Source organism: Streptopelia decaocto (genome assembly GCF_964273445.1).
Source record: "Streptopelia decaocto genome assembly, chromosome: 2".
In the NCBI taxonomy this organism is placed as follows: domain Eukaryota; kingdom Metazoa; phylum Chordata; class Aves; order Columbiformes; family Columbidae; genus Streptopelia; species Streptopelia decaocto.
In genome coordinates, this window is record NC_138655.1 from 42,508,952 (window position 1) to 42,525,582 (window position 16,631).

Sequence of the window (16,631 nt, forward strand, 5' to 3'; positions counted from 1 at the left end):
GAGCTTTCCAGGGAGTAAAAGTACCAGAAATGCTCCTAGATCTGCAGCTCAGTGTATCAACTTTATATGAACTTGTAGTTCATTCACCTAAAGATAGAGCAACCTTCTTGGAGAAAGGACAAAATAACAGGTACTCAATGCACAGTTATAAGAATTTCTGTGTGAAATCACCAAGATATTGGTTCTTGGAAAACAAACTTGATGAATTATAAAAGAATCTGTAACCTACACCCACTTGAGAGTTGAAATCTTTTAGCTAGAGCTCCTAAGGCCTTGGCCATCCCATGTAAACGTGATTTTCTTGGCTCTGCACAGGAATCAAAACCAGAGGATGACTCCCTAAGCTGGGGCACCAATCCAAACTCATCAGCCAGTTAAAAGCTGATGAAGATCCACAGTATTACTGACTGTAAGGCAATAAATACATTGTTGGTGTGTCTTGTATTGTGGAATTTCATGATCCATAGAAAGATATAGCCAATATTTGGAAAACCCAACCCAGTAGTCAAGCTTAAGAGTCTTGCTAGTAAAGCTTCTTACTAGTTCGTCAGTAGTCCACCTGAAATATGTTTTAGTTTCATGAGTATTGATAATATCTCAGCCTCAAATCTTTAGTGACTTCAGGAATTACCTTGGACTCTAATCTGTTTGTGAAATCTAATTGCTGCTAGAAGTGGTAAATACAGATGGGGAGATTTAAATTTAGTTCAGTGTCTTTTTTAAGTCCATAACTCTCAGGCTCATGATCTGAATGTGTCCCACAAAGAGCTCTTACTGAATTAAAATCCATGTCCAGTCTATGCAGACAGCTCTTCCATCTGTGATCATCTGATAAAACAAGTAGACAAAATTAATACCCATAGTATTTGGCAGGTGTTCTGGATTCACTTGCGAGCATTCACACTCTCCAGACATCTGCCCTGGCTGCTTGCTTCACATGACATTGTTCCCAGTCCTTGTCCCACACTCAGACAGGTCAACATTTCGCTCTACACAGTCAAGCTTATCTGGCACTCTCTAACCCACACCTCTGCCTTCACTGTCAGTGTGAGGCACGTCATTCTGTCAAAATATTTTGTTCATAAAATGTCATCATGAAATGTTTTGACATTATATTTAAAAAAATGTTCCTTTTCTTCTCTTTAAATTATGTACTGAATTCTACTTAAATCGGTGAATAAATTTGGTCATGTCCAGCCAAAATCACATTTTTGACAAATTAATTGTTCACAGAAAAATAGATTAAAATATTCTGTGAAGAGATACACCTGCACACTCAGATGTGATATTACAATTATATTTGTAGGTGTTTTCCTCACCTCAGTAAAGATTCATTAACAAATGAGACCCTTAAGAGAATATTGAATAATGCAAGTTCAGCCAATGGTTCAGTACAAATTATTTGGCACAACTTTTTCTATAATTCTAAAACTCCATAAATTCATAGCATTCAAAAGGTCCTTAGGGATGTTTAGCATAATAACTTTGTGTTGCATAATACAGAAATGTAGAAATGGCTGATACAAATTCTAAAGGTAAATATTTTGCTTGTGCTGCTTTGTGTGCTGTGTTTCTCTTCTCTTAAAACAAAACAACAACAAAAACCCAACAAACAACAACAACAACAACAAAAAACACCCATACAAGCAATACAATACCCTTAAATGAAAACAAAAATAAATCTTAACTTCTGAGGTGGAAGGTGCTACCAGGAAGGTCCTGCTTCAAACCCCAAAGAAATAAGTGAAAAGACCTACTGACTTCAGTAGGCTTTTGGAGCATATTCTTCATGTACAACAAACAAGCAAGAAGCCCACCTTCCCAGACCACTGGCAAAACACAGTAACAAGCAGGTTTGTTTCTTCTTATTGAATGGATGTTTTAGTATTAAACATTCATACTTAAAAAGGCTTGTTTGCTACACACACACACAGAAGCCCCTTAAGTATGAGATGTGTATAATCAAATCGCCAAGCTGAATACTCAATTGAATCTAGTGCTAGAAAGATATGCTCCTGTTGTATGCTTCCGGTGCTAGAATATACAAATTATTAAATGCAAATTCTGGATATCATCTATTGATGCTGAAAAGTAAAACTGCTTCTCTGCTTCTGTTTTCCCTTCTGTAAATACTGGCAAAGTGTTTATTTATATCTGTACCTGAAAACATCAGAAGAATAACAAACAAACACATAAGAGTAAATTTACAAAGAGGTCTAAATCAAGCAGCTTTTTTTTTTTGAATGTTGATCCAGTACAAGGAAAAATGTTTGGTGTAAACAGTGTTATGAACTAATTAAATCTACACATGATATGTAATATATTTCACACTCCTTGCTAAAACTCTGTTAGAAAAGAAAAAAAAAAATAAAGGAGTCTGCTCATTTAAAAAAAAAAAAAAATCAGCAAGAACTAGTTTTAATTATTCAACAAAAGCTCTGCTGTTCTTTCTTTCACCCATTACATATTATTTACTGTGTACCTTTGAAGCTGTATTTTGTAAGCTCCTTGTATTATTCCACAGGTGCCCAACACCTGGCTGTGACGGCTCTGGCCACGTGACAGGGAACTATGCATCCCACAGAAGGTAAAAACTCCCCCATCACACAGGCCTGCAGCACTCAGGGTTCTTGGCAAGCAGCAGCAAAAAGAGGTGGCTTTAATTCTGTGTGCTTCTTTCAGTCTATCTGGTTGTCCTCGTGCCAGGAAAGGAGGTCTTAAAGTGACTCCTACCAAGGAAGAAAAAGAAGACCCTGAACTTAAGTGAGTACAAAAGCATAGGTCTACCACCTGTGAAGGGGAAAACAGCCCATAAGAGCTCAGGAATTGAGGGATCGTAGGAGATGCCCCAGTTAATATGAGCTACATGAGGATATGGCCTAGAGCTGGAACCCAACCAAGTGTTTCTTCTTCTAGCAAAGCTGCTGGAGTCCATCACCTTGGAGCTTGAACAGTGAGGAAGGATTGCTATATCCGCTTGCATCGCTCCAATTATTTTAAACAGTGCTATGAAAGTGCCACTTGGTTGAAAAAATTGGCAAAATGAAGGAAAACAAATTATTTCTGCCTGTAGTGAAATCTTAACATGTCAGCTAATTAAATCAGAGTGACATCTTAAAAATATGTCCCAGAGAACTTAAATATATGTCTCATGTCTTTTCTCTATAAATAAATTAAAAGTTCACTTAAAGTGAAAACAGGAAACTCAGTAGAGATTCATTACATTCCTGGCTTGAACTCACATTTCATTAAAATCAGTAAATTATAACTGCCAGAATATAGATATGAAGATTTAATTGCACATAATGTTGTTCTTAATACTTGCTAATGATATATGGGATGCTACATAACACTGACAGAGCAGTGCAAAGAAACCTCAAAAAACAAAAAACCTGTATTTGCATAAGATGACACAAATTTTCCAGGTACAGGAACCCACTGTCTGCTTCATGTCAGAAACCTAGATAGAGAGGGGAGAACACTGACTTTTCATACACTTGTAGAAGTGTGGTTTATTGCCTGTGATAGAATTTCTATTTTCTTGTCTGCTAAAATACTATCTAAATGGATGTTTTAGTTTCTTAGACTGTATGACTGTATTTTAAATTGCCTAATCTTAAGATCAGCTGAACCCTTATAACTCAGCTTGACATGAATTGGATGCTCAGGTACAGTGTGCCTCTGGGGACCAAGTCTTAATCCATTAATGCAAAGTGACACAGGCAGCTGGAATTATTTTCTCAGACTTTCTTGAGACTGTCTTTGCCTGCTCTCTCCAGTGAAAATGTGGACTCTTTTGCTGTGTTTCTGTAGATGTCCAGTGATAGGCTGTGATGGCCAAGGTCACATATCAGGTAAATACACTTCTCATCGCACTGCTTCTGGTTGTCCTTTGGCTGCCAAGAGACAGAAGGAGAATCCTGTCAATGGGTCTTCACTATCCTGGAAACTGAACAAACAAGAGCTGCCACACTGTCCTTTGCCAGGCTGCAACGGGCTGGGTCATGTTAATAATGTTTTTGTCACCCACAGAAGGTATAACTTTGTGTTTTCTCTTTTTATTTTTCCTTAACATTCCACTGTTGAATTGGCAACATGCGAGATTACAGTCTGAATAAATTGTGCTGAAGTCTTTTAAGTAACGAGATAGTTTACATTGCAGCTGAAATATTACTTAACTAATATTATATTATGGATGAAAATAACTTTCAGAGAGTTGGGATCAACTTTTTATTCTTTTTCTATGTTCCCATTGAAGTGTGACTTTCCAAGGTCTTTTCTTCAAATTAGCATAGTTTCTGTATGGTTTAAAATTTAATAGAGTTCTTTCCTAGGCAAATATGGAGTTGTATCTTTAATGGAAAAAAGCAAATATCATTGAAATGTCACCAGAAAAGATTCAGCAAGAGGAATGGCTGCATTCATTTCATCTTTTTACTAGTGGAAAAGCTAATTTTATAAACTTTGTATTTAAGTAGCTAGAATGACACACATACAAAAAAGTAAACAGGTAGAACTAATATGGATTACACAGGTTTGAAGTTATAACAATCTTACAAAGAAAACAATGTTTACAAGGCAGGAATCACATATATAACCAGTAACAATAAACACTATGATTTTATGTATCACTGTAAAAACACCAGTATAATTTGACTATGTTTAATCAATATTACTCAAAGAATCCGGCTATTGAATCTGAACTAATACCTGGAAAAGTTTGGTCTTCTGTCTGTAATAGGAATTAAGTCTATATTCTGGGGTTTTTTTGCTTTCTTTCTAACTCTCTGAACCAAATTCTCCAATACAAGAATGTTCAAGGTCACTTGAACAAGTTCAGTCAGAGACAGTTTTATCCTAACTTTATGACCTATGTCTCATGTTAAACTCTTTACATTAGGACACCACTGTAAACCCGGATTATTAAGCTAGTAACATAAATAGTATGTTAGCTGGTTGCGACTCATACTATAGATGATTTCTGTCCTACATAAGGCTGGATCACACTCAAGATCATATTAGTTAAAATGAGGTAGTAAATATAGTTTTGTGATGTGATAGGAAATCTTTCCTAGGACATTTGAAACCTAACAAGTAACCCATGGCTTCGAGACATTCTTCCAGTTGTTTTTTTTTCTCTGGGCAGAGGTACTAAGCAACATTTTAAAACTGGAGAACTATTATCTTTCCCTGTATATCTTTTAGCTGGCCAGTCTGAAGCTGACTTTAACCCATGAAGCTTTTTTTTTTTTTTATGTCAGTTTAGGATTTTTGGTTTTAATTTTACACACACACAAAATTCAAACATTTTCCTGCAGAACAAAATTTTCCTTCACTCCTTACTTGGTTACATCTGAATACAAATCCTACTGCCAGTTCTTCAGCATATGGGTATTTCTTCTTTGTTATTTATAAAGATAGTATTAAGACAGTGCAATTCATCTTAGCCCTTTAGTGCGCTATAAAAATTGCCTCAGATAATTACCAGCTGATGAAATTGTAAGCTTTGAAATAGCAAAATGTAATTTAATGTGAACAGTGGTTAAAAAGCAAACTGACTATATAATAGAACCATTCAAAAAAGCTATTATGGTCTGTAGGGTATATCCAGAGTTATTATTGTATTGATCATTATTATGTATCAACAAAATGATACAATAGTTGTGCACTGCGGAAATCATACCATTAATTAATTTTTTTTTAGCATAGTAAGCTTGCCATTTTAAAGGTCCCTCTCATGTCCCTCTCATCTGGAGCACAAGCCCTGAGTAAAAACAACAGAGAATTTTTATTTATAAGTGTTGAAACTTCAAGAATTCTGTAAATGCATCTTCACTTAACAGCATTTCAAGCTGGAATATACAGTTAAATGGCTCTTTATGAGTTATGTCATTCCCCAAAGCTATGCTATAATGGAGATACTGATGTGACCTTAGGTACAGAGGTCTGTCCAAGTGCATGATAATATTGTCTGAAAGGATTGTTGCCATTTCCAAGTGGGTGCTAATGTTGGTTTTTTTTCCTATCTGTTTCAGCCTGTCTGGTTGTCCTCTGAATGCACAAGCCATAAAAAAGGGCAAAATTTCAGAAGAATTAATGACTATCAAGCTTAAAGCAAGTGGTGGTAAGGAGATTTGTAAAATATTATGACATTTATTTAGATGCAAGAGCCCTGACTCCCATTTATACTTATGCCCCTTAATGTCATTCTAGCATTAATTCTCACTCCTTTCAGTTGTCTCTAGCAATAACAAATCTTGAAAAACAAAAACCTTTGCATGAGATTATAAAATTATTCTCATTTACATCCTGATAACTCAGAATTGAGGGTATGCTCTCATCTTGTCTCAGAGCATCATTTTTTTGATTTGGAGATGCTTTCAGTATTGTTATTACTAATAAATTATTAGCTATGCATCAGGAGGACTTAGCTATTTGATGACCAAGGTAAAAACAAATAAATATTGTGTGCAGAAATTGACTCCTCTCCCTAATTTGAATACTATGTGGTTTAGTATCTGTGCATACTTGGACAACTTTGCTAACCCAAGTGTATAGGAACAATTACCAAACAGTTATAGGGGAAAATATGTAGGAGTCTCGTTTCTTATACAGCCTGCTTTAGAAAGCTGGGCATTGAGCCAGGATTCAGGGAACTTGCTCTTTATGCCTCCAACTGCTGAGCAAAACGGTTGTATTTCGTTGGGCAAACGAGTTTGCTTCCATGTGTCCATGTTTTCACAGAGGCAGGGACTGCTGCTTACAGATTTCCCAAGCTGGCTCCTACATAGACTCAGTTCAAGGCTCTGGGTTTTAAAGTAGAAACAACAGTGGCACAAATTTCTAGGCAGTTGGTCTCAGAGTGATACTAAGCAGAAAGAAGGACGTGTATTGCCAGCAGCTGTAGCTCCTCCTTATTTTTCAGGACAAGGCTTTCTATAATGTTTGTTAGCTTCCTGACAATTTCCCTTTTGCTGTTGTTGAAAATTCACTATTTACTGCTTGTAACTAAGGCTTTGCTACTTGAAGTTATTCTGCAGAGAGATTTGCCCCCACAGAACAACTTGCAAGATCAGAAGTAGGTGCAGACCAGCTTAGTAAAGTCAGCAATTATACTAGTGGAGATGTTACCCTAGGGTGTTCACTGAAAAAGAAGAGTTGATGTTGTTTGCCTTTAAAAATGAAAACAAACAAACAAACCAAACCAAAAACCAAAACAACAAACAAAAACCCGCTACAAACAAACACACACACACACAATTGTAGATACCTCCTTATGTTTTTCAATAAACTTTCCTCTTTCTGAGCAATTTTTCTCTTCTGTACTCTCCAGATTTTAGTTGCATGTTGCACTGGAAAAAAAGAATTGCAAAACACTAAGATTCAGAAAGCCCCTTCTATGTCTCAGCTTGTATAGATGTTTTACAACTAGGAAACAATTCTGACAATAAAAGCAAAGTAAGAGGCAATTTATGGATCAATCATTTGATCAAAAGCTTGTTATCTTCTTCTTGTTCAGTAACAGGTAACACAGCTTGTTACATCCATGTTACATTACATGTGGACACTTTAAAGCTGATATTGGTATTTTCAACTATATGCAGGTATTGAGAGTGATGAAGAAATCAGACACTTGGATGAAGAAATAAAAGAACTGAATGAATCCAATCTTAAAATTGAAGCTGACATGATGAAACTTCAAACCCAGGTATCACAATGCCATTAAAGTTTTACATTTACTTATGGTATGTTTAAGCACGATAAATAAATGCTATGTAAATGTTATGCTTAAACGCATAGTCTCCTGTACACTTTCTTTCCCATCCCTCTATGGCACTTAAAAGTACCAAAATCCTACATGCTTTTTTGTCAAGTTTGTTTATTTTCTGTAAATAAATAGTAGATGCCTGGGTATTGTCTTAAATATCTAGTGAATGCAAAATTCAGGGTAGTTTGAAGATAATCTTGGCAAGCAGAAAAACCATATTTACCAAACAAAGCATTAATTTTCCTTTGTCTACCAAATCGTGCAGAATCCCATGACTGCAGTTTTTAGGGAGGCTATTACCTCTTACCAACATACTCTAACTTTTAATGTGAGTTGTCTTTGTTCTTATGCATACCTAAGAAAATCTCCCTAGTACAGTTCACCCACTGTCAGTTATTCAAATAGTTTGAATTTTGCCTCCAGGCAACACCTGGTAAAGAATGAACGCCTCTTGCTGATTTGTGTAGCAGACAAGTTTGATGGGAGCTATGGAAAAGAGTTTCTTTCACTTTTATTCTTTTGTATACTGGAGAGATTAATTGGCTTTAAGATGCTGATAGTGGTTCTATAGAGGGAGCTGAATACATTCATCCCTACAAAGACTCCTCTGTGCACCTGGGAGTTCACCTGGGCAGACAGAGTAAAAGCAAGAGCAGAAGCTTGCTGAGTATTTTAGGAATAAGAATTTAAGAAAAAAGTTCCTAAATGAGATCTAGGAACTGAATATCAGTCTAAACTGATTTAAAACAAACTGAGTGTAACCATACCCCTCTGTATTCATACACATGGGAATGTAGAGTGTTGATTCATGCCGCTTTTGCAATAACCATCACATGTGTGGCCTAAATAAGGGTGAAGTTTATGCCACCTCTGCTGTATCTACATGATCTGGCTCCACACTGCAAAGGTTCTGGGGATAATCACCCCAAATTTCACTTCAGCAAGGAAGGGGATGGTGGTGGCGTTCAGTGTCTCAGGACACTTTTTTCAGTTCTCTCTGGTGATCATTGTGCTGTTTGCACAGAGATGGCCCAATTTATGCAGTCAGATTATTTCTCCCCAGACTTGCTCCCTGGTGAGGGCAGTTTGACCAGCAAAGCCTGAGCTGAACTACTGCTGAAGCAACATGTCCCCTGCATGGCTTGCTCTATCTCCTTTTAATCTAGCCCAGCCAGGTTTTAGGCTGCTTTTTGCACCTCCAGAGGAGAGGTTGCAGTGGATCGCAGGCAGGCACAAAAGTGGTTCATACCACTGGGGACAGTTTTGATGCATGATGGTGGTGTGTGAGGAAGTGGCCACAGCAAGAGACATTTAAATAGTGCAGAGATGTGTGTCCTAATGAGGAGAGGGTGGGCGTAACAGCCATGGATGTGACTCCATTGCTCTATGCCTCGTGGAGCTGTGGCCAGGCACAGGGGTGGCAGCCCTCGGTTCTGCCCTGCCTGCTCCCCCACTGCCCACTGTAGGGTAAGGAGCTGGGCAGTGGGGAACCAGGCCCTGTTGTTGCTGCCTTCAGTTTTTCAGCACTCCTTTTGACATATAACCCTTCGGAGATGAGTATATTACCAGTACTCTCATACTAAAAATACACCATTTTGCTACCTCAGGTGGTCTTTGCTGCTCTTCCCGAAACCCTCGCTTCCATTCTGTTGGTCAGAGATCATCTTTGCAATGATCGTTGTGTGCTCAAGCTCTCAGTTTCCTTTCCACTTTATTTTTCTCTTATTTGCAGTGCCAGCCCTGTCACTAATCCCAGGCAGCCCACAGCTCTATGCTCCACCCAAGAACAGGGCAGGAAAGTAGCACAATAGCTAATAGCCCTGCCCTTGCTATTGTGGTCTATCAGCAGTGATGCTGTAAGAGCAGGACAGCAATGTAAACATCAGCCTCCTTTCTCCTTCCCTCCGTCAGCCCTGCGGCCACACTTTCCATCCCAGCTCCACACTGACCTCACCCCTGAGCTCAGTTCCCTCTTCCCAGTGCAGGGCACCCTCTGGTGCCTTGCAGTCATGAGATTTCTCCGTGAACCAGCAGCAAAGTCCATCAATTCAGAGAAAATGCAACCTCTTCCTTGCTCTGAATATTCTGCAAAGTTATGTCTATCTTAAAAAAAACCCCATACCTGAGTTTCAGATCTATTGTGGCCCCTCTCATAGTCATATGACTGCTGTTTTGGGCTCAAACTGTAGTTACAATGCTGACAAGGGTCTGCCTGTTTATGCATTTGTGCCTGCCTGTGTCTTCTAGATCACATCTATGGAGAGCAATTTGAAAACAATAGAAGAAGAGAACAAACTCATAGAGCAGAACAATGAGAGCCTGTTGAAGGAGTTAGCTGGCTTAAGCCAAGCCCTCATCTCCAGTCTCGCTGACATTCAGCTTCCACAAATGGTAAGACCACAGCCAGCAGCTTCGTACCTTCTTTGAGACTTTTTGCTAGCACTTGAAGCAGATGAGCAATCTCAGGGACCAGCAAGAGCACTGGAGCTGCATTAGCCAAAAGCTCTTTTAGCCTGATTTATTTTGCACAGATGCTGGATAATGAAATCTGTGTGAAAGCAGGTGCAGCTGCTTCCAGGACTGAGCCAGCCCTGATACCTCTGCCCTGCACCGCACTCTGCAGGACAGGCTTTTCCTTCATCCCTCCCTAGCTGAATGTTCACCCTGAACAGGGAGGAAAATCTTTATCCTCAGAATCCTTATTTATTCTTCCCTTGTATCAAAACTTTAACCTGTTTCATACAGGAGGTTTTCTGGAGCCAAGAAAGCTCTACCTTCGCAAAAGCTCCATGTCCTTGATGTCTTACTTGCAAACACAAGCCACATGCACGAAGGTACTTGGATCTCCAGAGTTACAGTCCCCTTCCCCAATCTCAAGAGTGTCGCAAGGAGACTAGGTGAGGACAGTTATGGGGACATCGGCCACAATCCCAGAGCAAAAGAGGCCAAAAAAAAAAAAAAAGCAAGTTATGCAGATGATAATATCCCCAACCCCTTTTCTTGTTTGGAGATTGTGTGGTTCCCCCAGCACACGCAACTCCTTTCATTTCTACAACCTCTTCGTTAATTTGGATGGCTGCCCTGTTTACGACTTCTCCCCAGTTGCCATATCGCTGCTTTTCCATGCTTTAGGGTTCGGTGTTTGTAGGTTTTTTTGGGCTTTAATTTTCTCTCCTACAATTATAATCTGTTTTGTCTTCATTTAGGGGCCAATCAGTGAGCAGAATTTCGAAGCATATGTAAATACACTCACAGACATGTACAGCAATCTGGAACGGGACTATTCCCCTGAATGCAAAGCTCTGCTGGAAAGTATCAAACAGGCAGTGAAGGGCATCCATGTGTAGGATGTGAAAGCTGCTGGGCAACAGAAATTACTTAACAGCAGTAAACTCCAGATGGATCGGTTAGGGGTTCATGTACTGCTAAGGGGTGTAGGTTGCTATGCTGCATTTACAATTGCAACATTGCACTAATTTTTTCCCAGCTGACATAAAAAACAATGTAATAATAAAAACACAGCAGACTATTTGTATTAACAGCAATGCACTCTGTTAGTATATTGTATTTATTTCAGTACAACTCCTTTTTTTTCTTCTTTTGCACTCAGTTTTTTGTAAAGTGAATGTAAAAAGTGTGTGCAACTATTTTTTATATTTTTTATTTATTTCTAATCAAAGAGTTGTTTTTTTTATCTTTTAACAGCATTTTTGCGGCCTGCCATATTTTTACAAATGTGTTTATTAATTTATTTTCCAATGGGATTTTCAATAGACTGAAAGCTATACTGTAAATTAAATAACTTGCTGGGTTTGTACAGGAAGAAAAAAAAAACTATGAAAGTAACAAATGACTGAACCTTGGTTCTAGTTTTATTTTCTTCACATCCTGCTTTTTATAATGGTTTTGTATCAGAAGTGGGTTTGCAGTAACATGAGATGTGAAGATGCATGGAATGAGAAGATAAATGGTGCCCACTAGTGGGGAATTTGGGCTCTTAAAAGCACAGTATGCTGGAAAACAGTGTGTTAAAGAATATGTTAGCAATAATGAAATATAGCAATCAGCAAAGCACTTGACTTGGCTGTGTGATTTAGCCTATGCGAATGATCATTTAAAATGTTTCAAGAGAACTTCAGATTTATTTTACCACTGCAGTTTTTTTCAGACTTAGCTCATGGAGGGAAAGGATAATTATCTCTAAATAAGAAGAATAATTTGATAAGAGTGGTACTTTTTTAGTACAAGACATTGAGGTTTTAACCAAGTGACCAGTATTGTTGTGGATTTGGATCTGAAAAATGCAAACACATCCCAAGCTGAAGGCTTTGTGCATAAGTGGATCAAACACATCTCCCCTGAAATGGCATTTAATACTGGTTTGAACTTAACAGCAGCTGAGAAGGCAGCGGTCTGGAGAGGGAATAACACCCCTCCGGCCCAATGGTGGTTGCTTTTCTCTTTGAACGAACGGTAGCAACACCATGACTGGTTTCTTCCATCTTTCTTTACTAAGACTAGGCTGATAGTGAATTTGTTACTGGTCTTTCAGTAGGGTACCAAGTGCTACAGAGCATACAGACAGATGGAGGTGCAGACAGACGAGCACTTGTGCGGAGGCACTGGTGTGTGCCTCAGTATCTGGTTAGCCTGGCTGCGGAACTTCTGAATCCGTCAGAAAGTAGCGGTTGCTATAACAGAGGCAATGTCTATTTCAGGGATTGTAAGTAATTAAGCATTGTTTCAAAAGTTTTTTTTATATTTATTTTTTTTAAGAAAAAGGTATAAACAACCAGCTAAACTGCCTTTTTTGTATGCACACACACCTCATGTGCATATGTGCCTCAGTGTAAATGTATACATGGATCTAGCGTGTGTTTAATTTTTCCGTGCTATAATGAAAGTGTTTATTTTTATTAGCCTCATTTATATTTAGATTGAATATGATGGCATTCATAGGCTTGACATATACAATTATATTATTACTGTTCCTGCACAAAAGTACTATTCAAAAGTGATTCAACTCTCATGCACTGTGGTCACTGTTCTGCATTAGGTGGGGCTTGCTTTTTGTTTGAGAGTTGATTCAACTCTCCAATCTTAGTTTAGACAGGGGAAAATGTATGTTCTTAGGAGCTGTGTTTATTTTTCAATCAATTTTTCAAAAGCTACCATATGTGCTGTCTAATATAAATAGAAGGACACCAAACAAAAATTTGCTATTAAAGTTATTGTTCTTGCTAAAAAAAAAAAAAGCAAACATTTGTTATACTTGTTAAAAGCATACAAAATGAGTTCACTCATTACAAAGACTAAAATTTAATTTACTAAATATTTTAACAAATTTGTTATATATTTTATTTAAGTAAAAAAAAAATCTCTTACTGACCTATGTATTTATTGTTATGATTTACTATGGCTTCAGGTTAATTTATCTGTGTTTGGTTGTTTGCTCAGGATGTTCTGTGAAGTATGTTTGTATTTATTTGCCTCCTTTGTACTTGATGTGTTTTGTAATGTGCACTGATTTTTTTTCTTTTTGTTTTTTTTTTTTTCGTGTTTTAATGCATTGATGAGCTATACTGTAAATTAGACCTTTTGTAAAGAGCAATGACGTATGCATTTTTTTAATTTGGAGTAGTTTGTATACTGTTTCTTCATACGATTAATATTTCTTACATCAAAACAACAAAATTGTGTTCTGTGCTGTACATTCGGTGTATGGTAGGAAATAAAATTGATAATGAAACATTGCAGCAAGTTTGTTGGGTTTTTTAGCCTCTATATGCTGACTTGTATTGCACTTTCTTAACTGCACCTGGCACTATACTATGTGTCAGATGTTTTACTTGCTTTGTGTGCAAAATGTGTCATCCCGGTAACTAAATTTCTGGTATAAATAATTTAATTAGTGTTTTACTTTGTCAGTTTGAAAGAAGGAGGATGAAAATTGAACTGCTTAAGAGGCCCTTTTCATTTCTGAAGGGAAAAAAAAACTCAGTGTAATAATCACTACATTATTTAATGCATTCTTTTCTTGGCAGTTGTAGACTTCATTTATACTGATAAAGTACAGGATTTGTGCTGACCTTTAACAGCTGCTAAATGATGTTTAAACATAAAAGCTATTGTAAAGTTTCCAGCAATTCGGTACCGCCTACTGTTCCAGTGTGATTTTCTGCTGAGATTTGCAGTGCTTAGATGTTGCACAAATAAAAATCGGCTGGTTTTAGAAAGACAATATTTCCAGTATCTAATGGACTTTATTTTTTCACTGCTCATTGTAGTGAAAACAGGCCAGTTTTATTTAGGATGCATGCTAATTGCTTCAGGAGCATTTCATGCCTCAGATTCCAACTTCCCACGGATAGAACACAAATAATTTTTATTTAGAAAATAAGGTAAATTTAAAACCCATAAAGTAGCTCATAATTATTTATTTGAATAGTTATAGTTCTATAAACCAAAATAGAATCTGACACTAGAAAAACTGACATGTCCTGCATTTAAACAGAGCAGAGGTTCAGAATTTAGAACATTACATGAATACTGGATACTCATAAACCTTGCCAAGTTTGGAGTTATAAAGTCAGCAAAGGACTGGGATGAACACAGACCTGTCCTGGAAGCTCTGCTCCAACGGCGTTCAGAGCTTTCTTTGCTATAGGACACTTATCCAAGGACAGCACAAACTAGTTCCTAAGAAATTGTTGCTAAAGTAATATTTCTTAATATTTCTTAATTAATATAAAATAATTTTTTTTCAGAGTCCTTTAAAATTAATGTTTAACTATAGCTGTAGACTTTCAGGTCAGCAGACACTAATGGGATAGTCTCACACATCACAGATGAGGCAGACACAGGCCTCCTGTAGCAATGTACCTTAATGCTAAGCAGATAAAGACTGCGGCCAACATTTTCATTTTGTCTGACTGCCTAAATTCAAATTACAAATTTAGGAGGCCTTATTGTCAGACATACAGCTCCCCACAGGTCATTTTTTAAAGATCTATATTAATTTTGACTTAATTGATTAAATTATTGTTATTATTGAAAGACTACTCCTGCATTTATCTTTAAACAACTTGCTCTGATAATGTTTATTTCAGTGTTGAAATTATGGTTGTTCTCCATTAAAAAATAATAATGTAAACAGTTAAGCCATATTCATTACTAAATTAACATAAGCCATGGGGGAAAAACAAAGAAAGAAACAAAAAACACATTCATGCTTGAAATAATCTTTCAAATTATTTCTGTCTTGAGAAGTTTCCATTTTCAATAATTGTCCTATATCTATGTCTATAGAAAGTGGAAAAGTGCTATATGCAGTAAAAATATATGAAATCCATTGATTGAACCGACTTGGATGGACTTGGAGGTTTAAATATCAAAGAGAAGAACAGTCAACATTTGCTGTCCTATCAGCTCAGGAAATCTATTCCGTCTCTTAACTAATCATGACTAATGTTTTTGAGTATATGGTATAGAAAACAGATTATGTTTTCTACTACAATCTTATTTCTATTTACTAATTAAACACCTTTCCTCTCGTGTTCCTTCAGTGCTATACATTCTACCTGGCTTGGCATTTCTGCTATGTTGAAAGTTTTTTATGATTTATGCAGCTGTATAACTTGAACACTGCTAAGAGATTTGCACCAGACAAAGTTCTTTGATTATCTCGCTCAGGATACTGTGGAATGAGAGAGCTCCATTTAGCTTTTGTGTAATGTAGGACAGTGACCTAGTTTCAGTACCTTTCAATATCTCATTCTGGCTTCGTTTTCTTCTGTCTCTTTTGCTCTAGTGAGTCTTAAGACAGTCAAGCTTACACATAATTTCATTAAGGATTAGTCTGATTTCCTGTCTGACTTCATGGTACAAATTGCTTCAACTGCATTTTCTTCTTAACTAATGTTCCCAGAGACATTGTCCAAGTAAACCTCAGGACTTCTCAGTTTTGTGATAACAATTACTATTTAGGTTGCTGCTATATGCTCCTAAAACTGTTACCACATGAGATTTTTCCAAACCAACTTTTGGTCCCCAGAAGCAGATTTTGGTGCCCAGCTTCACATTCCTCAAAGGGGCCTCATTTTTTAGAAGCTAAATGCACAGCTATGTTTGTAAAGCCTTTCCAAAATTCTCTGGCCAATCCAAATTACTAGCTACTAAGTTTTTATATTATTGTTTCATAGAATTGTTATATATATCTTGTTAACACCTATTTGCATGTACAGTGCGCCATAAAATTCCAGGTGAGTACTTGTACCCAGCACAGATATTGAAAAATATAGCATCGTTGATGCTACCTCAAACTTAATACTGATCCTTACCAAACTCCTGTTTTACTGTTTGTGCACACCTTTTTTAAGGTTCTGATGGAAAATAAAACAAGAAGAAAAAACAAAGGACCAAACCTAATTCTTTATTTAACTGACAATATCATCTGTCCAAACAGTTCCCTGTCACTGCTGCTTAAGATGGAGCTGGGGCTTAACGTATCTGGCCTGCAATCTTCTTTAATTACAGTCATATGTAGCATTTCATGTGCACCCCCTGCTTACTTCTGACACAATAAGCAAAATCTGGATTAGGAGACAGGTTCTGTGCTGCTTTCAAATTTATTGGGATGAAATTCATTTGATCCTTTAGAAGCAGGATGAGCTTTTTCCCTTGGAAGGGAATTGCATAGAACTGGGAGAGAGAGTCAGTTTCTTTAATCATGATGTCTGGTTGAAAAGATTTTAGGGAAGGAATGAAGGTTTTAAAAAGCCCATAAAAACCTCCGGGGCAAATGTGTGTAAATGGAATTCCTTCAGAGAACAATACAGTGCCACCTTCATAGACTGAAGAGCTG

At 37.2% G+C, this 16,631-nt stretch overlaps 1 protein-coding gene across 1 annotated transcript in view; it reads left to right on the forward strand.

The window, feature by feature from the left end:
- The window catches only part of ST18 (ST18 C2H2C-type zinc finger transcription factor), a 180,115-nt gene extending 166,693 nt beyond the window's left edge, over positions 1-13,422 (forward strand). The window contains exons 17-23 of the mRNA XM_082044958.1: positions 2,525-2,587; positions 2,683-2,763; positions 3,814-4,035; positions 6,036-6,124; positions 7,605-7,708; positions 10,016-10,159; positions 10,975-13,422. Coding sequence (XP_081901084.1) covers positions 2,525-2,587; positions 2,683-2,763; positions 3,814-4,035; positions 6,036-6,124; positions 7,605-7,708; positions 10,016-10,159; positions 10,975-11,115 — 844 coding nt within the window. The 3' untranslated portion in view covers positions 11,116-13,422. The remainder of the gene's footprint in view (positions 1-2,524; positions 2,588-2,682; positions 2,764-3,813; positions 4,036-6,035; positions 6,125-7,604; positions 7,709-10,015; positions 10,160-10,974) is intronic.
- The last annotated feature ends 3,209 nt before the right edge of the window (positions 13,423-16,631 follow it).